General features: G+C 36.3%; 1 protein-coding gene across 2 annotated transcripts in view; it reads left to right on the top strand.

Moving 5' to 3' along the window:
* ELP4 (elongator acetyltransferase complex subunit 4) overlaps positions 1 to 23,105 on the top strand; it is a 131,250-nt gene that overhangs the window by 70,671 nt on the left and 37,474 nt on the right. Inside the window, exon 10 of one of the 2 annotated variants that reach the window (XM_090140129.1) lies at positions 14,940 to 16,052. The exons of the other annotated variant lie outside the window; for it this stretch is intronic. Within the exon in view, the coding sequence (XP_089996255.1) occupies positions 14,940 to 15,089 (150 nt within the window). The 3' untranslated portion in view covers positions 15,090 to 16,052. Of the gene's footprint in view, positions 1 to 14,939; positions 16,053 to 23,105 lie in introns of those variants that run through there. 2 annotated transcript variants of the gene reach the window in all.

Below are 23,105 nucleotides of genomic sequence, written 5' to 3'. Positions count from 1 at the left end.
TGTATTGATAAATGACTGATGAGGTATTTTATTTCTCATCAGTTAAATTTAATTTAAAGCCACGTTATTTCTGATCTTTTCTTTTTTTTCAATAAAGCAAGTAGAAAGACAATAGTCCTTGTTCTGTCTTTAGAAAACATGAGCTTCTTTAGAAGATTTCAGGACACCAGTTACCAGTATAGAAAAAGCACAGTTTTGTGGTGGACTTTGGTCTGTGTTGTCTTTTTCTTGACCTTAACAGGATATTCTGGCTTTGAGAAAGCCACAAGAATTAGATTCAGATTTCTGAAACTCCCCTAAACCTACAAAGGAAAATTTTTGCTGTGTTTGTAGAGTAATGCTTAAAGGTAGAAGGACTGCACTAAAAGGATTTTGTCAGTGGATTACTTATGTGTCCTTCTATTAGAAGCACATTTTCCTGTGTAGGATGAACCAAAAATTACACACATGGCATGAGCTGAGCTCTTCTACTTCTCCAGTCTTTCTGCCTCTCACCTCTACACCCACCATGGTGTGTATATGTATCCTCTCTGACATTATTCTGCACCCGTGGCTCAGCAATTGCCTATGTTCACTCAAACACACGTGCCCGGCTTACTTTCTTGCAACATTTGTTTCTTGCTATTTTTTGGTTTCCGGAGTTTGTGTTTTGAAAATTTTTATATTGCTACCAATTGAGTTGATCCAAAAGATCAGCATTTCTTGAAGGCAGACTAGGAGAAGATCTATTTGAAAGTAAGTTATGTTAGCTCCATATGGAAGATGTTATGGAAGGTTGTTGGTGTTGTTTCATAAAACAAGAGACAAACACCTGATACTGCATTTTTTACATCCGAGCACCCAGGGTAAGGTGGATAGTTGCATTCCATCTGTTGTACATGCATTTCATTAGGACAGCCTGGGAAGGTTGATCAATTTTCAGAGCTGATAATCAAAGAGAGCATTTCCGGGAGAAAATTGGGCATAACTGAAGTGTTTTCATAGATGCATTGTAGAGCCCTGGTAAAAATGTGTATAGATGTAGCAGAATTTGTACAAAGCCAGCACTCGGTCAGAGTTCATATTTTCATTGAGAGAAATATTACCTTTTATATGAAGACTTTAGTTATCCCAGTGATTTTATGGGTGTTTTTAAAGGGTGTTTTTTTGTCCTAAAAGAATGAATGTGACTGCACACAGAATTATGTTCCTAAAAGATTTAGTGTTTTCAGCATAATAAAAATACTGTAAAAATACTTTCTATCTTGAAAAATCAAACCCGCTATTCTTGTTTCAAGTTTCATCTAATACATATTGTTCTGTATGGCTGTATGATAAACACATTATTCCTTGAACAGGAATTAAGAGTAAAGCTGCCAGGAAGGGGTTTTGTTGTCAGAGTTGTTCCCGCCTCATGTTTTGTAAGAGATTTCATGGTCCCATTGTAAAGAGTGGATGATTTAAAACGTGTTCCCAAGATAAACTTTCCCATTGTCATTAATGAGGATGGATAATACTGAGTGACAAGTGCATTAGGAATGACACAGGAAGAGCTGTTAGATTTGTCAGAGCATATCACTTCAGGCAATGAAACTTGAGGACATTCTCTTTTAGCAATTTTTTGCTATTTATTAAAGAGCCGAGACTTGTGATTGCTCACACAGGTGGATTTTACTCTTTTGTTCATTCAATATTTAGATATCTGTGTAAAGGTAAAGGTGATAAATATTAGCATTGTACTCCCCTGCAAGGAGTTCTGGAGGGTACTTTGCTTAGAAACAATTCTACAAATCAAATATACCTTTTATTTGTCTTAAAAGTGCTTATTTGGTGAATGATTTTTTGATGTGCAATATTTTGACTGAAAGGAATATTTAACATTATGTAATAAGATGTGCTCTAAAATATCACAGGGCAGCTTCTGGGATAGAGCTTTAAAATTAGGACACTACACAAGTAATTTACATTGACTTAAAAAAAAAAAAAAAAAAGTATTTCTCCATAGAGAAAGACTTTTTAAATATTTATCTCTGAATAATTAATAATGTATGACTTTTTCTAGTGTTTAAAATCTTTCCAAACTACAACATGCCTATCAATTTCCATTTTGAACATGCAATTGGTCACTTTTTCGCCTTGATTCATCTTGCCTGGCTGCCAACCAAATTTTGCCTCTGTATACCTTCTTGACACTAATAATGACTGAGTTTCTGTTCGTTTGCGTGCAAGATTTCCCAAGCGGCAGTTTGGGGCTGGGATAAACTATCTATCATGATTGCGTACAACTAATCTGCCTCAACCAAACCACCCAATGATTGAAATTACATTTGACAATTCACCTCTCCTTGGCGTGCCTGAGGTGAACATAGCTACAGACCATCCCCGGAAGGGCATAGCAGCTCTTCCATATGTTGGGGAGGATCCTTTTATTTGTGTCAAGAGACTTTTAGCAAAGCATGTATAGGCAGAGAGATTTTTTTTCTTAGATTTCCTTGTTTTCATATCCATAGCTGCTGCTTTCTCCTAACCAAAACAGTTTATTTTTGCTGTGAAACGTTTTCTGATTTTTAATTCATTAAAACTGCTAAACTCTTTCTCTAGCCTTAACCAATGCAATATTGGATGTATAGGAGATTAAAAATTCAAGAGGTATTTAAAGCGTCGTGTTTTGTTTGTTAGAACATTATGCTATTATTAGACCACATGCTAGTCAAATATCAAACAAGATGCCTCTTTCTGTGCTGACCTTTACCAAAGCTTACACCTGCTTGGAGCATTTTGTTAATATAGAAATTAAGACAGAATGACAAAGCAAAATCTGCTTTGCCACATAAAAAACCTTTTAATTATTTTCCAGATTACAGATTTATTCATATTGTTTATACCTACTGGTTTGAATAGCTGTCTGTGCAAATATGATCAGACAAAACAGACCTTTTCTTTCTTGGGTAAGATTACTCAAATTTTCTACAGAGTAAGAAAGCTTCCTAATTTTTGATAATTATTGTCCTTTTTGTATAAGCTCACTTTTATAATAATCGTTTAAGTAATAACATATGTCATCAGTAGTGCTGTTTTTCATTAGTAATGTGTATGATTCGTTTAATCAGATATAATTACTTCATTTAAATACAAAGTTACTGTATAGTTAGTATAATAAAATTTCCTTTAGGAGGGGGGATCACCTCTTTGTAGTTTTCTATTACAGTTCCAGTGTATTGAGTTAAAAGATGCACTGTTTTGATAATCCAAATGGAAAATACTGAAGAATTGCATTCTGGAAGGTGTATCAATTCCCCACTGCTTTCTGTAACAGCATGTTTTGCCATATTTGTGTGTTTCAACAGAAGCATAAAGATCTGCAGTCAAATCGTCCTTTTAAATAAGCACAGTCCATTGCTGCTGCTGAAAAGGGGAATATCATTGGTTTTCTCATAAAGGCGTGACTATCAGCCTGATTCTGACACATCAAGTCATACTTCTCTCCTTTCTAAAAACTGAAATACATTTTTTCTAGCACTTTCATTCAGCTGATTAGGTTCAAGCTACATCAGTAGTCCTTTTCAAATGCTTGGCAGCTGAATGTAGTATATGCATTGATCTTAGCTGGGAGGAGGAAGCTAAGTAACATTGGTATCGTGCATTCTGTACTATTTACAGACAACATGTCCAGAAGAATCAGGACCTTGTTGCATACATAAATCATTACTCCTACTAACCAGCTGATCTGAAAGTAGGGAAGAATAGCTCAGCCACACAGCCACGTTCAGTTGACTTGTTACAGTGGCAGTGCACTAAATATATCCATATTTTTTGTCCTACTGTCAATGTTTATTATAACTGATTTTGTTCCCAATCTTTTTTCTTTGTGTGTATGTGTGTGACCAACACTGTGCCCTGTGTGGATGGAGCTATCTCTAAACAAGTCTTCATGCATGCAAAAAGCAGTATTGCCAGTGACTGGGCTGGCAGCCCAAGCAGAGTACCAACATAACCACAGCTGTTTGCATCATATTGTCTCAGTATGCTCATGTTCTTTGCAGTATCTGTTTCTACACAATTCCAGAACTTTTTTTCCCCTTGGGTAATAACTATGAATTCTTAAAAATCACTCATTCAATCCTTACTCTGGATTTCAGATTTTCTTGTGTTTTCTTTCCTGTGCCATCAGAGCATTACACTATTGCTTGGCATAATTACCTTTCTCCTGTATGACCATAAATGATAGTTCTTGTCCACATCAGAAGAAATAGTTACAAAAATAATAATAATAATAAAAATTGTCAGCAGACTGCTCAAATGAAGTATCACAATGCCAGTTACTTAGACATTTTTGGAAAATCTTACAAATCCTACATTACAGTAGGCTACTGATTATTTTTAAAAAAATAAAGATCGTGGCAGTCTGAGATATTTAAGAAAATGCATTTATTTCTAAATCTTGAATCATTTGACAATTGCTGATTCTTGAAAAATTCTCTATTAAAAAAGGATTATTTTACTTGTGACGACTTACTTCTTGTCTTGATCAAATTCTGCTTGTTATTGTGAGTTTACAGTAATTTCTGATTGCTTAGATCTTCTTTTCTGGTTTCAGCATTCCAGTTATGATTTTTATTTCTATTCTTTCTATCTATTTCTATTTCTTTCTATGCATCACTTCCCTGTCTATCTAGAGAGAGAAGTGACAGCTCCTTTCTGGGAGTTCTGAGGAGCAGTGACTGAAATGGCAGTCAATGAGCAGTATGGTTGTACTACAGTTTTGTCTTCAGGTGTATCAGTTACTCAAGAGTAGTTTGTGAACTGTGACTTCAGCCAAGCAAATAAGATCAGTAATATATTAAATACATGATAACTTGCCCATCGCTACTTTCAGGACTAAGTTTGTGGACCATGTTCCCTAGCAGTTCGTCTTAACGCAAAGATTTTTTATAAACCTCTGTATTGAAGTGATCAAAATACTTTGTAACTCTTACCTGCACCAGTTTTTGATAGCAAATAGGTCGTATTGTCCTGATACATGCTGGTGAAAGCCTCTTGTGTTTATCTTAGATCTGAGTTTCAAAACAACTGAATATTGATTAACCTGGTAGCACTACAAGCATGATTTCCTGTCATGTAGTACTTTCCTATCACTTGGGCAGGGCTTGCAGTTTTATATAGTTCATTAAACATAAGTATGTAGTGCAGCTATTCTATATATCATAATAGGTATTTGAGTAAGGTGTACATTGTAAAGAAAAGGAGAAGCTGCCTAAAATGAGAAAAATAAATGTGTTTTTAAAAGCAAACTTAAAAAAAAAAAGATACAACTTATATACTAAAAGTAATCTTGTCAGCTTTATACACTCAATTTTTTTACTCATCCTCTCACGTCCAGCACTGCCCCTATTGCCAACTAGTTCTGACTGTAGGATCTCTGAATGTGCTTACATGTAATTATGTTAGTCACTGAACGTTGCATATTGATGAATAAAGATGGAAGTTTGTAATTTGTAATTTTCTCCAAGTAATTTCTCTATATTTATATAAATAAGATCATTACATAGCACTGTATAAACTATGCATAGGCCAAAAAAAGTTATTTTAGTAAAAAAAAATGATTTCCATGTATTTTCATGTTGCTTCAGTGATACACATAAATACATTTATAATTCAGGCATTTAAACCATTGCTGACATCATCTTTCAGTGCCTGCACATTCTAATGGCACTCAAATGGGGCGATATATCACAGGGCCTTCCCACTGGAAGTGCAGTCAGTAGTGCCCAAGCTGGATCATAACACTTGTCTGACCTGGGCGTCCTTTGCGCATGGCATTTTATGCTTTAAAAACATATGCTGGAAAAACATTATTTCCTGTTTTGAGAAATTGTATGCTGAGGAAAGTTACAATCTAAATAGATTTGTTTCATCGCCAACTATAAGGGTCACTTTTAGTGTACCACAGTGCAACAAACAACAGGAATCACAGATTCATGTGTGAAGGTGATCCGTATAGGCAGACTTCAATTAGGATAAAATTGTTACTTGCAAGACCAGTAAATGTATGTTTCCCGACTTTAAATTAAGTATTACTTGAACGTTTTTGTGTATTCTTAAGCGTAAGGGTGAATAGTAAATTTACTTACCATAATCTGGCTCTGATCCTTCTGTAATAGATTTGGGATTGCTAGGCCCTTTGGATATCCGTACGTCCTAAGTAACTACAGCAGTTGTGACAGCAGTGAAGCTACTGTTAAGAATTCTTCAAGACACAAAAACATCATAAACAGCAGATAAAATTGATGCAAATCTAGTCTGTAATTCAAGGAAGGCTTCCCCGTCAATTTCCATATCTACGCGCACTGTGGTGATTCATAACAGCTTTGTTATTGTAGCGGCAAGAAGAGATCATTACAATGCCTTTGTATTACAGAAGCATAATTTTAAAATCCACTTGAAATGAAATTATTGCTTTCAGAAACTGAAAATAGAATAGATTTTAAACTTCCACTTAAAAAAATAATAATTTTTAGAGAAGAGACTATGTAATTCTCTCTGCCATGTTGACGAAACTTTACGTATTACCCACCCTTTAAAAAATACTTCATCAGGCACATGTAATTGCTGTTCCTGAGATGTGACAGATGTTAGAAAAGTATTAACTAAAACTTTCCATTAACTAAAGTGTAGTAAATAAAAATTTACCCCAAAAAACCACTTTTTTTTTTCTTCAAATAAACAGCTACTTACACAAATCTGTACTGCAAAAACTGGTATCTGTGAGACTGAGCAGCCCCTGTGTGGGCTTGTGCATATGGAATCAATAGAAAGTGGTATGAGCATCCCATTGATATGTCTGTAAAAGACCTACCTAATACGAAAAACAGGATAATCTGAAAGTAAAATAATAGTAGAAGACTTTGTTTGCCATCGGGGATCTTAGAATTATAGAATGGTTTGGGTTGGATGGGACTTTAAAGATCATCTAGTTCCAACCCCTCTGCTATATGCAGGGACACCTTCCTCTTGGTGGACTGCACTACAATTTCAATTAAGATGGAGATACTTCAGTGTCTGTAAAGTTGACCCAAGGAAGTTGGCTGATATTCCTGTCAGTTTTTTTTTTTTTTCACAAGAGCAAGTGCCCAAACAGACATCACATTAAATGGCTCTAATGTGTCAAACATACTAATTTTTTAATTGTATGGGGAAAAAAATGAACATGGATATATTAAGAGAGAGACATCTTTTGTGAGTGGCAAGGAATTTATTGAATCCAGCAAGTGTTTACACAGTAGTTTCAAAAAGCCTTGATGAGTCAAATCAATTATTTTCCCTGTGGTCTCTCCAAAAGTAAGAACTCTGAAGCATCTGGCATGAAAATTAGTTTCCCTCTCTGTCACACCTTCACCTCGACAGTACTGGAGCTATTCTTCTTCCTGCCATCATTTTTTGAGACAAGGCAGAAGCAAAGCTAGCCAGAGCTTAAGGGTTCTGATATTGATACTGTCAGAGACACATCGCTGCCAAATGATTCAAAGACAAAGTTGGTTCCTGCAGGTGGCACTGAATTCCTCTGTCTACCTTCATAATGCTTTGATGAATCATTGTAGGAGTCATGATAGGAAAATCTAAGTAATCTTGCGCTTTGGACAAAGACTCCAGAAGTTGGAATGCCTTTAGCAGCTGGATTAATGCTTTCACTTCTTTACTGCTACACTTGATTAGCAACCAAGCTCTCTTGGCTTGCTATGAATATGAGCTCATTAACAAAAGCAAACCAGATAGTCAGTCTTATGTCAAAGGGATTCAAAGGAGGATTCTCTGGCCTCGGGATGGAAGTTCAACTGACATCCAGAGCTTCAAGCTGCGTCAAATGCTGCGGGCACTGCCACTATTTTCTGAATTCCTTAGCAACATCAAAGTCCTTGTAACTTGTTTGTGTTGATTTGCCAAAAGAAATGCAATCTCTGGTTGCAAAACTACTGTTTGATGAATTGTTTCATTCAGCTCCACAATTGATGAAAGTTCCACATAACATTAAATATTCTAGGCTTATCCTTAGATGTCTTTGCTTCCTCCCAGAGCCCATGAAGACAAAGACAGAAAAAAGCTTTTTGCACAGACTGAAGCTTGCTCCTCATGAATATTCAAAGACTTGCTTCAATCACAAAGAACAGAAAAACATATCAATCCAACCACTTATATTGATACAGGGCTACTGATTTGAGTGTTTTATCAAAATGCCTCTCCTCCTCTTGACAGAAATCTATGAACCATTTCCCTTTTTTAGATTTTTCACCTTTTCTTCTTTTCCTGCTGTAGCATTTTTTGGAGGCAGGCCTACTTAGTACCGTCAAATCTCGTTGTGCATTACATGAAAGGGGTGGGTTATGGATACTGTTACCATTACTTGCTCAGTTTATTTTGTCTTTCCATTGTTACACAGTCTCCACGTGCAATAATATTTAGGGACTTTAAACATAAAAAGCTGCCAAGCCCACCCTCTTCTAAAAGCAGCAACTCTTGAAGAGTTCAAGTGGCAATACAGACCTCCAGTATCTTCAGTTGAATGCATTTCAGTCCCTTCTTTCAGCCAGGTTGCTTATGCTAAGCTGTGTCTCTGCTCCAGAGTGGAGAACACAAACTGACAGACCAATAATTGCACAAAAATTCCACATCAGCTCTGGTCCTCAGAGAACAAAATTCTTGGGTAGTAGTCTATAAGTCAGAGTGGCAGGAAATGTTTGCACAGAATTTCATTCCTCTCTCTGAAGCTATGTCAGCCAGACAGGGGTACCGTGTGATATTATTTGATGAGAAGAGGTGATCTTTGGGCTGGGACACCGAAAGTTTGGAGGTGATCTGGTAAATGCTGTACCTGCTGGACCAGGACTGGGAAGCTTCATCAAATGAGGTAGGGGCTATGGACAGCCTGACTGAGTGGAGGTCTCAAACAAAACATCTGTTTGCCTGGGAAATCAAGCAGAAGTATTTCTAAGCAAGATGTTGCCCTGTGTCTCTGAACACATTTCTGGTTTCTGTGGTCAGATTTAAGCTTTCTCTCATTCATAAGGTCTTTGAAAGTAGGACAGAGAGATTCTGGTAATGAATGATTATCCTTGTCTGATCAAGGTTCTCTAGTTATTGAGTTCTCTATCAGTTACCAGTTCAGATCTCTGCCCCCATTTCTCCCACCTTTCTCACAGAACTCCAGGGTTTTTGGTATCCTAATTGTGCCATGCCCCATTCAACAGCACAGATGATGAGTAGATCTCTTTGCTAAAGTAGGCCTCTTCTTTCTTTGCAAGGAATATGCTTGTTAGCATTAAGAAGGATGGTATATTACTTTGTAAAGAGAAGCAGGTTCAGTTATTGTCAGAAGTCTGTCATCAAAACTAGATTTGTCTCTGTCCTTCTGGTCTGATGGTTAAGGCTAAGGGAGTCTCCATGGTCCCATATCTTAGCTGGACATCAGATTTCTCTTGTTCTAACTGGCAGCAGCTTCTGTTCCACCATTTTTCATCCTTGTTTAGCTTCAATAGGTTTGTAGTATGATGGTGAAATTTCTATTCAAAATACGTTGTGATGCAAATCTAGCTAACTGTAGGAAGGGAAAAGAAATAAAAGAAATAACTTTTTCTTCTTTGCTTCTCCCAATCTATTCAACACATTAAATAAAGAAAAACAACAGCCTAAGCTACCACTATCTCTTACCGTCTTTCTGTACAAGCTCCTTATGTTTTATTCCAATTCTTATGTTTGTAATTCTACTGGTTTGATTTTGCAATCTCATCTTTATTACTATTTCCAAGTCTTACTACATTTTAATAGTATTTACTTCAGACTGTTGCTTTTGAAAGTTCAGATATTATTCCTTGAAGTCCCTTCATGGGGCAAAAGTGTCAAATTATTGTTATTGCCATTATAAATGCCACTGGTGTTGTTTATTTGTTTGTTTTTAATGTGTTTATCAACACTTTCAGCAGATTAATAACTGCTCATTTTTTCATTCCTTTCGCAATTTTTTTACTACTTTTTCTTCCTCTATCAGCTCATTTTTGCACAGTAAAGGTAAAGACTTGAGACTGGAGAGAAGCAAAAGGGCTGTGGGAAGCTAGCAGAGAACTTTGGGATAACTGAAATTTGTCAAGGACAAAGCTGAATACTGGAGAAGGCAAGGCTGTAGGTGAAGACACAAAAGCTGTAGGGTTCCCCATGCTTTGGAGATATGGCTCTCTCCCTCTCTTGTAAAAGTTCGTTTTCCTGAGGCTATGTCCTTCTCCAGCATCCTCTCAAGAACCTTCAGTCTCTTTTTTTCTGTAACGTTGCCTTCTAAATCTTTACCATCCCCTGCAGCACACACACTCTGACCCTGCCTCTAATCCTTTGGCTGCAGCAAGAATAGCATTTTACAGCTCTATTAGAATGAGACTGTGAGAGCTGTTCAGGCTAATACTGTTGGTCTTATCTTCTTAAGCAGAGGCAAAAGTCAGTAACTTGCTGTGTTAGGATTTCATCAGCATAGCCTAAGTCTTGAATTAGCTCAGCATGTAAGTTCAGTGAAAGAAGAGGTTTTCATAGAAGAGGAAATTTTTAATGTATTCTTGAAGCAGTATAATGAGATACTTTTGTGAATTTTCATAAGATCATCTCAAACAAACAAACAAACAAACAGAAAAAAGATTTCACAAATAGCAAAGTATTGCTATCTAAGAGATGATATCTAAACTGATGTTAAATTGTAAGGTCCTTTAAAATGAAGAGGTTTATATTTGCTTCGTAGTAAAAATGGGGATAATAGATGGACAGAGGAAGGCTGGTGTTCCTGAGCAAAAGACAACACTAGGAAAATAATCTTTGCAATAGTATTTAGAATATTCCTGGATTTATTAAGACTGTAAAGAAAAAGACTGCAGAAAAATAGTTCAGGTATTGATGAAGGAAGGATAAATTACATGGTCTGAGGAGAAAATTTGCAAACTGGGAGTGTTCTAAGGGAGGAGTTGCTGTTTTCATCTTAATTTTTACCATACTTAACCTTTAGGAAAGAGGTTGTCACAATCTGAGTTTGCAGTGTCTAAGCACAAGTGTTACACTATCAGGAGCGATCATACTACCTCTTACTATATCTTCTGGTGTCCGTTGTCATAGCTAGGATTAGGAAAGTCATGGATCTATTAATGGTTTTTGGGTACATCTTTTCTTCTGCCTCATCTTTTGGTTCCTTGGCTTGTCTGTCAGCTTTCGCTTGGTGAGTTATGTGCAAGAATGTTGTGACTACCCTGACTGTTAATGTAAATTTGATTGAAGTCTCGTGTGATTTAAAAACATGGTTGTCATGAAAAATGTTTTCAGAAACACACAACAACCAATGTCAGCTAGATCCACATGTCCTGCTAGCTGGAACATAAATGAGTCATAAAAACCAAGGAACGTAAAAACGAAATGAAACTGATTTGTTTCTTGGTCGGACTATAAATATATAATACTCAAAGTACTCAGAGACCAGTGGAGAAAACTGTGTAGGAATATCAGACTTGGCATTGTAGAATTCCAGTGATTACTAGAATTACCAACCCCTACACCAAATGGTAGGGGACAGCATTATCATGCCAAAGTCCATGATGGACATAGAGTCCAAGGTATTCTAATCTAACATTAAGAATCAGCTTTCTCTTCTGGATTACTCTCTTTGGAAGAGCTATGTTTTGACTGCAGGTAGTTTCCATGTAGTCGTTTGTTCTCCTGAATAGTCTTTGTGGATGCTTCCATGCTTGGCTTCGTCTGAAACTCAGATGAAGCCAGAAAGTTGTCCAGGGTGTGAATCATTTGTGAGAGTGGAAGCAAATAAGTCACTGTTAGGTGCAAAGGCTTCTTTCTGCAATGTGTAAAAGTTTGTCTTCTATCTATAGAGCATAAATGTGGTGAGAGAAAACATTACAGCAGAAGATTAAATGGATCAGATATGGCAAGGCTAAACACTTGCTAAGATACGAAGGAGAAGAGAAAGGAAAAGTAACCAAGGTTCGGTGATATATGGTTAAGATATGAGGAAAGATGGCAAGACTAAATACAGAAAATGAGGATATAAGGCGTGACCGTTTCAAGGCTTCAATTAACATGACTACCTTTATAACAACTTTTTAATTCAGTCTTTTTCTAACAAGTTTTAAGAACAGGTTAGGAGTCACCTTTGCCTAGCAGAAGGGCAGTGATGGTAATTCACTAAAGACAGGATGTGCAGTATTTGTAACCACAATGCAGGACAGCTGTAGTATTTGAGAACAGTTGTTCTGCTCAGATGTCTTGGTTTGTCTAGTAGATTTGTCTAGATTTGTCACATCTTTAGAAAAACTAAAGTGCTGTCTCAGTGGTTTTAAATTAATTTGTTCTTGCAACTGGGATTTAACAGTTCCTTTGAAGCAATTATTATTTAGTACAAGTGTATATGAGAAGCTACCTGTCAATGAGTACTTGGGGAATCCTCAGTATGCAGATCACTGACCTGATAAACTGTAGCAGCTCTGAGGGAGTTGTTATGGTCTGTCGCATCAATGAGTATTTAGGGACTCTTTAATATGTGGATTATTAGGACAGTAAAAATGTATGCAGCCCATTGTGTCAGTGCAGCTGTTCCACGTGAGCATTAAGATACTGCACAGCCATACACAGTGCTGTGGAGAAGTAGTCAACTAAGCTTGTGCTGTAGCCATGATGATTTTACATTAAAAAAGTGATCTTTTTTAAACATTTTCCCCAAATAATGGAAATGAATTCACATCCACAATTAATATGAAAAAATGTCTAGCACTGAACTTAAGGGAGAAATTGTTTTTAAATGGTGTTTACATCTAAAGGGATGTTGTGTAGATGAAGCATGAAATTGTAGGTTTTGATGTCAGAATTTTAAACATGATTTTTCCATTTGTCAAAACCTAAAATAAAAACAGTTTTCAGGTACATGCCCTAAAACTGCTGAAAAGCTGTCTGGTTTGTATTGGTCCCTTTACTCCTCTGTATCTGTCACGGGGGAAGGTGTGGAAACATGAGGAGTACACATTCATGCTCGTACTGTCAGAGGAAACCCACTATAAACATCCTCAAGGAGTCTGTAAGCCTTTCCCTAGTGTTCAAAAACACATCTTAAGCTTAACATTTCACTTAATATAAGTGAGCGGTGGCAAGAGAGAAGTGCTGTGCATCACTCATAGAATTTTATTTCTAAAACAAAATCTGGTCCCATCTCTTGTTTAACCATCCTCTGTACAGTCATCCAGAAGAGTTTAATCGATTGTCCACTCTAATGTAACAGTGAAGTAATTACATACCTGCACACTTGGTTTTAGGACCCACAGCAGTGACTGGATTTGTGAGATTATTTTTTTTTCCAGTTTACTAATGGGATGAATTTGAATTTTGCCCTTTCCGAATTCAGATTTGAAGAAGCTGAAGATGTAGTGGTAGCATTTTAGGCACTGAATGCTAACTTCTCTTAAACTGAGGGAAGCTGTGAAAAGCAGATTTCTTGGCAGGATTTGTCAGTATAAGTTTACACCTTTAATATATCCTGAGTCTAAAGGCTTCTGAAATTACTTGTCTTATTTGAAAAAAGTATCCCATTATACCTATTACTCCTAGTCTTAGAAAAAATAACATATTAGAGGTAGCTGTTATCACTGTTATCACTGTTATCACTGTTATCACTGTTATCACTGTTACCAGATCAAAAATAGAAGAAAAATAAGAACAATAAAATGTTAATAAAATGAGCAAGTCACTGTGGTAGAATTACATGATGTGATCACATCAAGCAGAATAACCAAATTAAACTGTCTGTATAAATTATAACAAGATGATTACTCATTTTGTTAAGAACTCCAGCTTCACAGCTTTTCCAGGGTCAGTTTATGGCCAGAAGTTTTTTAAGGACCTGATATTTAAATGAGACTGACTGATGCTTGTTTTGTTATCTCAGTGTCTGCTATAAAATGTATTTAGGATGGGCCAATTGTAATCCAGTGAAATTCATACAAAAGCCACATTTCTAAAATGTTCATATGGCCTGTGTCCTCTTCATGCAGAGGTACACAAAACTGTAAACTGAAATAAATGTGGACAGGCTTTGCTTTGTACTTCTTCTTCCATGGCAGAAACGTAGCTATTTTGTACCCAGGTTCCAAAAAAGCACTTGCTGAAGCAATTGTGGAGAAATTTTGAGTGATGGCTTTCGTGATCTGTTAAAGCATACTGATTCTACAAATGTGGCACAGAAGGTTACTTTATGTTTTTACTCAGATCATCTTATAATCAAAATACAGAGTGAAAGCAGATGCGTAAAGTCATAATTGGTAATAGCAGTGAAAACAGCAAATGTTTCAGGAGATACATGCAAGTTATTTTTGTCGATATTATACAACATATGAATAATTCATTATGAAATACAGCTATTATTTATAAATAAATAGCCATCTGCAGCACCATACTTGATATTCCGTAATCCTACTGACATCAGTGAGAAATGTTCTGCATGTCACTAACTCAGCAGAACTATTTTCACATTGTAAGTGCTGCTTCTATTTTAGAAAGCTTTTGGAGGCTGATCAAGAACTTCTTCAGGTTTGCATTCAGTATATGTGGAATAAAAAAAGTAATCAATTAGTTTTGTCTGTCAGGTGCCAATGACTGGTGTCACTTGTTCTGTCCCAGAAACTGGAAAGAATGAGGAAATTTTCCACTACTGGAGTGTTAAAACAGAGTATTTGCTTCTGCAGTCACTTCTGTGTAGATTTTCAGTCTTTGAGATATTACAGTTCCCTGGGGTTTTATCAAACTGTTGGAGGTCAATTTTAATAAGAGATGATCACTATTTTACTGTGATTCTAAACAAGTTTAGAGTAGTCAAGCAAAAGTATCTTATGACATGAGCATTTCAGAAGAACCTACTTATGTCACTAATTTATTGTTGATTGCAGGTATGGTCAACTTGCTGTCTCATAAAATCAGATTATAAAAATGCAAAGCTGATTTACCTTTACATACCATTCCCTAGGACTTCTCACCTTGGTCTTTTCATTGACTCCAGCCAGTCTTTAAGAGCCAAAGGAACTGGCAATGACAGGTAGGAGTCAGCACAAGTAGATGTATGTAGTTAGAACGCTCTTAAAATAAATGCTGTTTAACAGCCATTCCTTCTTGCATCTAATGCCTTGCATAATCGAGCTTGCAGGTAACCAGGCCATGCCAAAAGAGAAGGCAAAAAAAATATCCTGGCCATCAGCCATGGAAAGTGCTGCTTTGATTCCTGCCACAAGAAAGTTAAGCAGTATTGCATAGATTAATTCAGTTTTCAGTGAGAGCCAATACTTTTGTTTGAGGTTGAAATGGCAGTATTTTCCATTTTAAGTGCATTTTCTCTTTAAATATGTCACCTACCTTCGTTACGTCTCTACAGAAACTGGATCACGTGAGAGACTGTAGCAGCCACTTGTAGAGGCAGAGCTTTATGGCTCTCTGCACATGCATGCTGTTGTGACTGCTCCACTGAGTGGGCTCACGTCAACACAGACCATTGGGATCTCCAGGTATTGTCATAAACTCCAGGCAATTTGCACAATTGCTTCACAAGCACCACCACCAGTGCTTGATCTCTGCCTTGGGAAGGGCAAATATCTCCTAGGTTAATGTGCTTTCTTTTGGTGGCAATTTTCTTAATCACCTTAGAGATTTGTGCAGGCTGTTACTGGCTGTGGTATCAGCCCACATAGGTGGAACAGTCAATGAGAAAGAGGTCTTCCTCTACGAGAACGTAAGTCCTGCAGTTGGCAATCCCTCTGTTTGAGCCCCATTCCTGAGAATGACAGAGTTGGCGCCTACAACTGCTTTCACATTTCTGCCATGTATTCTTTTTAGTATTCTCCCCTGCTTTGGGAATGTGTACTTCATTTTTTATCCAACAAGGGACTTGAGGACTATTTCTAAATTAATGATGCTTTGTGATACATATTGCTCTAAACACCCATAATGTGTTTGTTCATAGGGACAAGAATTCAAAGGGTAAAAAGAAGCTCTTTACACTGCAACTTCCTCAGAATTTATTGTAAAATGTACATTTTTATTTTAAGGGATACTGAAATTGAAAGAAACAAAAAGGTTAGGATTCCATTTTATGACTCCTGTATGGCATGGATTGGCAACAGCCTTTATAGCTGTTGTTATGACTGAGGGTAAAATCTCTGTAGATAACATTTGTCCATAGGTAGGATGAAGTGAAATAGATGACCAACCTTAGTTTGATAGAACCTTTCTTTTTTCTCTTTTCCAAATGCTGTTCAACATAGCTTCTAAAAATGCTGAGCGACACTTCAACTGAGAAATGAAAGCTATTTAATAGGCTGTGAGCTAAGTGACAAATTTGTCATCGTCACATGGACACGCGTAGCCTATTCTGTATAACAGAACTACCATTTATGCAAATAGGGTGAAGCAGGACAGAGGTCTTGGAGTCATTTGTGAGTTTTTCTATATGAAGGTCTTAACATTTGAAATGAAGTCTAAATACAAACCTGTTATTTAATCACTGTGCTTCACCCACAAATTTTGCTCTAGTAAAGCAAGATTACAAAATATTCAAATAATGTTTGTATTCCAAAGTGCCTTCATTTCTGTTTATGTATATACAAAAAATACATTTGTGTAATGTGTATTAAGGATTTGAATAAATGCTTGGAAATGGATTTCTTAATATGCTCATTATGTTTCTGAGCCTGCTAATTCTTTAAGGAAATGAAGAAAAAATAATGAAATGATGTTACACAGGTACTTAATTTTTTTTATCTCTGATACTATTCTGGTAATTAATGTCTGGTTTATGCAAACTAGACGATATCTCTTACTGGACACATTACTGTCAAGAAAATATTACTTGCCTTAATTATCAGTAATGAAGCAGGGATAAGCTGCTCACTTAGATATAATATATCTAATGACCTTTTCAGCTAGAGGTTGTGATGAAAGGTATCAGTTTCACAAATTATGCCTCATTCAGTTTCTGGCCTTTGTCTAGATTAATGTTTTGAGGATGAGTTTTAAAGTCAGACATAAATTGTGTTTGGTGTTTAAAATTGATTTAGTGTCTTGCTTTTAGTACATCATTTTCTCTCTTATAAATTACACCAAGCCTCATTTTTATCTTCATGTTTCATTATGAAAGTCAATAGTTAAGTCTAGTCTTGTCTTATTAAGTACTGCTGTATATTTTGACAATGGTAACTGGCAGAGGAAAGCTAAAATAAGCGCTGTAGTATGAAGGTATATCATGAATTTTAAAAAGCCTTGTTGTCAGCAATGTTTACTTTTTAAAACTTTCTGATCTAAATTTTGCTTTCTAATTCTTAACAGATAGTCCAATTTAAAAATTGTTAATTGTTATTGCTAGTAGTATTGTAAGGAATTATATAGGTAAAGTTAACCACTTTCATTTTTTTTTCTTTATGTGCTCTATAATATGATCATCTCCAAAGTGTCTGATTAATTGTGTAACTGTGCTAGCTTGTATAGTGAATATTGTTTTCCCTAGGAAATGTTTCCCCATGTCCTGAATGACTCAGGTCAAAATGAACTTCCACTGATGCAGTCTATTCGGTGAGCCATTTGAGTCCGTGACCTAGAAGGGATTCAGGGTTTTTCTTGGCTGATTCAGCAGTGACGTCAAGAATGAATCTAGCAGTCCATTTACTCTAAAGGATGGCACAGTGCAGTGACTTTTAGTAAATTCTAAAATTTCAGTGTACATCATTACCTTTTAGAAAATAAGCTCTATTTTGTTCCTCTTTTCTGACTAAATCAGTAGGAACTAATTAATATTGTATTGCTTATACATCCTGCATATTTGGTTTCAGGCATTTGGATGTAATTTAGAAAAAATTCCGTAGTAAAGGATCTTATCTGTATGATTAAGAAAAGGAGATAGAGTACGATCATGCATTAAAACCACCTGACATATGTCATGTTTGATCTGTAATAAGCAGTATGTCCACAGATGAATTCAAACAGCAAACACGAAGTCCGTTCCTGGGACAGTTCAGAAGGTCATTTGTGCCCACTGCCAGCTTCCACTCACATAGCCAACCCTTCAACTGGGTCCAGCATAGAGTAAGTAGTGAGCTCTCGTAAGTAACTGAGCCCTTCACAGTAGTTAGATAGATAGATGTGTTTTAGGTCTCGGCTCAAATGTGAAGCAGTTTTTCAGTATTCTGGAATAAGACAGTTGAGGTGACAGACACCACAGATAAACAGCTCTGGTCTTCTAAATACTTCTTAAATAGTCTCTGGAAAAAAATAACATCTCACTCTTCAAAAATGTTCCGTTTGAGAACAACAAGTTGTATTTGCTTTACACTTTGAGCTGCTTAGTACAGTGTTTTGGCAGACACAGCCTGGACAGTGGTAGATGTGCCACCGTTTTGGACCATGCATTTTTTTTGTAATGAGGTGAAGCAATTCAACATTAAGTGGGACCCTCAAAGTGCAATTATTAGGAAGGCAGCAGCAGTAAATGTAAAAATTAAATGTAAATCTTAGTCCTCCCTGTCAGAAACCATTTTATTGTGTCAACAAACGACAAAGATAGGAACTAAGTCAAAGTATAGCTACAACAAGTGTATTATCAATAGTGTGTCAAAATGAGTTGGAGTCATTCATATGAACTAAAAGAGTGCTTAAATATGTTCAAAACCAAAGCCAATTATTTAAAAGACTGTAAACAGAGTGGGAAGAATCAGAAAGAACAACAAAAAAGCAACAACTTACCAAGTGGAATAAATTGAAAAATTGCTGGGGATACTGGAGAAACTAAGAAATGAATTTTAAAAGTGGTAACTTAATAATTAAGTAGTTATCTATTTAGTGTGAGTTTGGAAATATCAAACAAACACAACAAATCATTTGAAATAATGTAATATATTAATATGCCACTTCTCTCCATTCTTTCTGCTGCTTCATTAATATCTATTTCACTCAACTGTTTTTTCAACTTTGTATATTAGCTGCTGTGTATTTTTTCTTCTTAACTGTGTCACTGCCAAAATGGACAAAAAGATACTTAATCATTCAGTGATCATCATTTAAGGTAGGTGTCATGAGCTTCCACTGAAATAGGTAGTAAACTTCCAATGTGTTTGTGGATCTAAAAAACTTCTACACGTGTAATCTCTCTCCCACTCTTTATAGAGGATTCATACAATTACTCTTCCGTTCCCCCCCTCCCAAGATCTGTAAAACAAATATTCTTTTGTTAATATTTTCAGTTTCTTGTGCTAGAAGATACAGGGCTTTTAGTAGAATGCATGAAAAGGTGCATGCACGTATGTAGCATGCATGAAAAGAAGTATGAAGATATTCTGATCACTGCTGTAAATTAAAGCCTAATTTATTGATCATAATATGGTGAGTGGGAAAACAAAGTCCATTAGACTAAATCTCAAATCACTCCCTGAAAAAATCCCATTTCCAATTTGAGTTTTTGGTTAACTAAACAACCAAGATTTTCCCTTTGCTTAGTCCTGTTTTCCTTGGTACTGCTTACGTGTTCCCCATAAAGGCTCTGATTAAAATACATAGACCTACTGAGGGAGTATTCACACGGTATCCTCTCCTTAGCATGAATTACAGACAATTCTTGTGGCTGTATATGCAAGTCTTGAGTAGAAATGGGAATTAGACCTATCTCAAGATTAATATATGGGAACTTGTCTACTGCTTTGGCCTCTTTGCTAGGCATAAATGCAAACTTCATGAAACCCTTACTCTGAAAAAGCATTAGCTACAACTTGCTTCAGACCCAGTTCACATGCCAGCCACAGCAGTCAATTGCAGACCAGATCAGGGAATCACTAAAAACCTTCCTTGTATTAAAACCTTTAAGGGTCCTATACTGCTCATTACTTACCTGAGATAACTGATGCTCCAGCAAAGAGGCTGGAGTGCAGGTTAAATAGCTGGTGCTGATAACTAAATTAGATATTCTCAGCAAAACCTGACTTTAAGATAAGAATCACACTGATTCACTCTCAGCTGGCCTCAATCTACCCCCCTGCCTGTGCACCCAGAATTAACCACAGGACTCCTGCTGATGTTAAAGGTAATTTAAATGTAAATCTAGATTAATCCCAGATTTAATCCCATGTTCAAAATGTTGCACATTACATACATTCTGCTTTTATAATACCAACTTGAAACCTAGGACTATAATCTTTCTCAAAAAATATTATTTGCCAGAGTAGTGGACTACTCAGTAGTTCCTAGAACTGTGTAAATAAAAGATTCAGTCTTTTACTTTGGGCTAACTTTACAAGACACTGTCTTTTATGAGTAGCTTTTGTTTAATGTAAAAGGGAAGCACTGGAGAAGTAATTGTGATAGGATGCACTGCAAGGAAGAAAACATGAATATGAGTTATAACATCATAAACGAACGTGTAATAGTGAGGCCGAACTTGTGGGAATAGAAAACAAATTGTATCAAGAAATTGTATTCAAATTCATGATTTGAATTGAATTGAATCTCACCATAACAGGATAGTAATATTTTGGAATATTGAATTTCACCGGATACCTTTATTGAATTTCAACCTATTTTTTTGCTATAAAGCTCTTTTAGCCACTCACATCATTATGGAAAAACAATGATCTTCATTCTTAAGCAGTCATGGATTACTTTTCATTGCTTGTCAACTTCCAGTCATTTGTTGAGAGAATACCCTCGTTATTGTAGTTGTAGTGGCAAAGTGAATATCTATTTTAAAAACAAAGTTACAACATTATTATTAAATAATGCATCTTAAGCTAGTATTATTTAATCATTTGAAATGGAAAGTAAGCCTTAAATTGAAAAATAACCCTCCAACCCCAAAATAGAGATGTTATTCTATCCTCTGAAGAATTGTAAATACAATTAATTCTAGTAATGTAGTTGATTTTTTTAATTAGTGAGAGATGATGGAAAGAAATCAGTGTCTGTTGAAAGGGGTGAGAATCTGTGTCCCCATGAGTTACGTACTTTTGTACTAATAATCTTTAAACTTACATGGGAAGCAGTACGTGATTTTTTTGCAGTTTTAAGAACTTCTTATGCAGATGGGCAAACATGGAAAGGTGTGCCCGAATTTGTGTTGGTTTTTTTTTCTTTCAATTACAGCTTAGGATACTTTTAATGTCGCTTAGCTTTTATACTTGTTCATATGCAGTAGGGCAGTAGGAACTCTACCTTGACTTCTAATACAGGCTGGTACCCACTGCTGGGGTCTGCAGTATCTTACCTCTGTGAGAAGTCTTCCTGTAGCTCCTCTTTTAGAAGGATTTGGGTGCTGATCTGTTCCATTTGAAAATCTTCAGACATCCAGACTGGGTGCAATACACAGGACCAACCTGAAAATAATCAAGGGCTTGTAGCCCTTTGTCCTCCAGAAGGTCTGTAATTGTTAGCGTGGTGAAAAAGTCTCCTTCAGAACTTCCTTAAAAGCAAATAATTATTGATTGTAAAAAATCTACTAATGAAGAGAGAGAGCTTTTACTGTGGAGGTAATCATGGACAGATAGTCACGTTTAAAAAGAAAACCAGACAAATCATGCTGCAATACCAAAAACACTCCCATACAGTTGAGGAAAAAAAATTGTGAGCAGAAAGAGGGTGGGTAGAGAGCAGCTGTATCATATTCATGTTTTTATGCTTCCCTCAGAGGAGTGTATTTGAAACAGCGTTGCTCAAAGGGGAAAAATGTGTCTAAAAAAAAGAAGTACGATAGTGAAATTTTGTGTTTTACAAATTTACTGGTATCATAACCATAGATAGAAACAAAAGATCTTCTTGTTTCTATACCTATGGAAAAAAGGCTGGCAGTGATGAATCATTAAATTGCAAAATACATGTAAGATGAAATTTTAAAAGATGGTTAAATAAAGGAAACAGTTTCATACGGATTTCATTTCAGAAAAGGAATTATTAAGCTGTCATTGGCTATATACAGAGCTGGATTTCAGGGTCCGTGTAACAATACCATATTTGTAAAAACAACAGAAGCTTAGTTTTAGGATGGAGTGGAATAAAGTGTTATTTTAGGAAGGGAATGATACTCAAATTGAAATTGAGGGACAGAAAGCAATACACGACATGTGTGGCACTAAGTGGAGGTAGTGGAAACCAGTGTCTTTCAGTAAAAAATATGAGGCATTAATCTGAAAGAGGGCAAGATTAGAACTGTGCATGTAAAGCAGTTGTGTAAATGCAAACAGTAATCTAAATGATAACAGAAGGTCATGCTGATCATTTTGTCAGATATCTTTCCATTTCTGATTACCTATCACGTGATATTAGCTGTTTTGCTGTAAACTTGTAGCACTACCAAATGGTGGGGAAAGAGTTGTTTCATTGCTTGTGTAAGCGGTGCTGGCTCTCCACAATTCAGAAAGGGAATCAAAAAGTTCCTCAGAGATCAGTTAGTGTGCTTTAACTGCTTTACCTCCCAAGGGCTGTGAATTTATTTAGGTTCATCTGGCAGAATTTATAGATGGGTTTTCAAGTCTCTCTTCTCCTAGCCATAAAGATCAATAAAGGCCAAACTTTTTGATGTATGTTTGATATTTAATATGTTCTGGATTGTACAGTGTTCTCTACTTTTTATTCTAATGTCCTTAGTTTTTTAAGCTTATCTCTTCAATAATTAGTGATGATGTCATGTGAATTTGATCTGTAATCACAGTGAAGCCACAAATAGTGACACATCACCACCACAAGCAGTAAGTGGGAGCCCCATCCCTGGAGACATTCCAGGTCAGGCTGGACGGGGCTCTGAGCAACCTGATCGAGCTGTAGGTCTCCCTGTTCATTGCAGGGAAGTCAAACCAGATGGCCTTTAAAGGGTATCTCTTCCAACTCAAACCTATGATGGGTTCTATGATGGGTGATTCTATGAGGGGGAAAAAAAAAAAGAAAAAAAAAATAGAAACCAGTCCATCAGTTTGTGCTTTCTTTGACCTTAAATCTGATGGACTCGATTCAAGCAGCATGTATGTGCAAGTCATTGGAAGTTTGCTTTTACTGAAGAATGTACAGCGAGTTTACCATCCTGTGATTTGCCACAGATA

This window comes from Phasianus colchicus, chromosome 5, assembly GCF_987193195.1.
Source record: "Phasianus colchicus chromosome 5, bPhaCol1.hap1.1, whole genome shotgun sequence".
In the NCBI taxonomy this organism is placed as follows: Eukaryota; Metazoa; Chordata; class Aves; order Galliformes; family Phasianidae; genus Phasianus; species Phasianus colchicus.
This window is presented reverse-complemented; position numbering and strand designations above follow the sequence as displayed.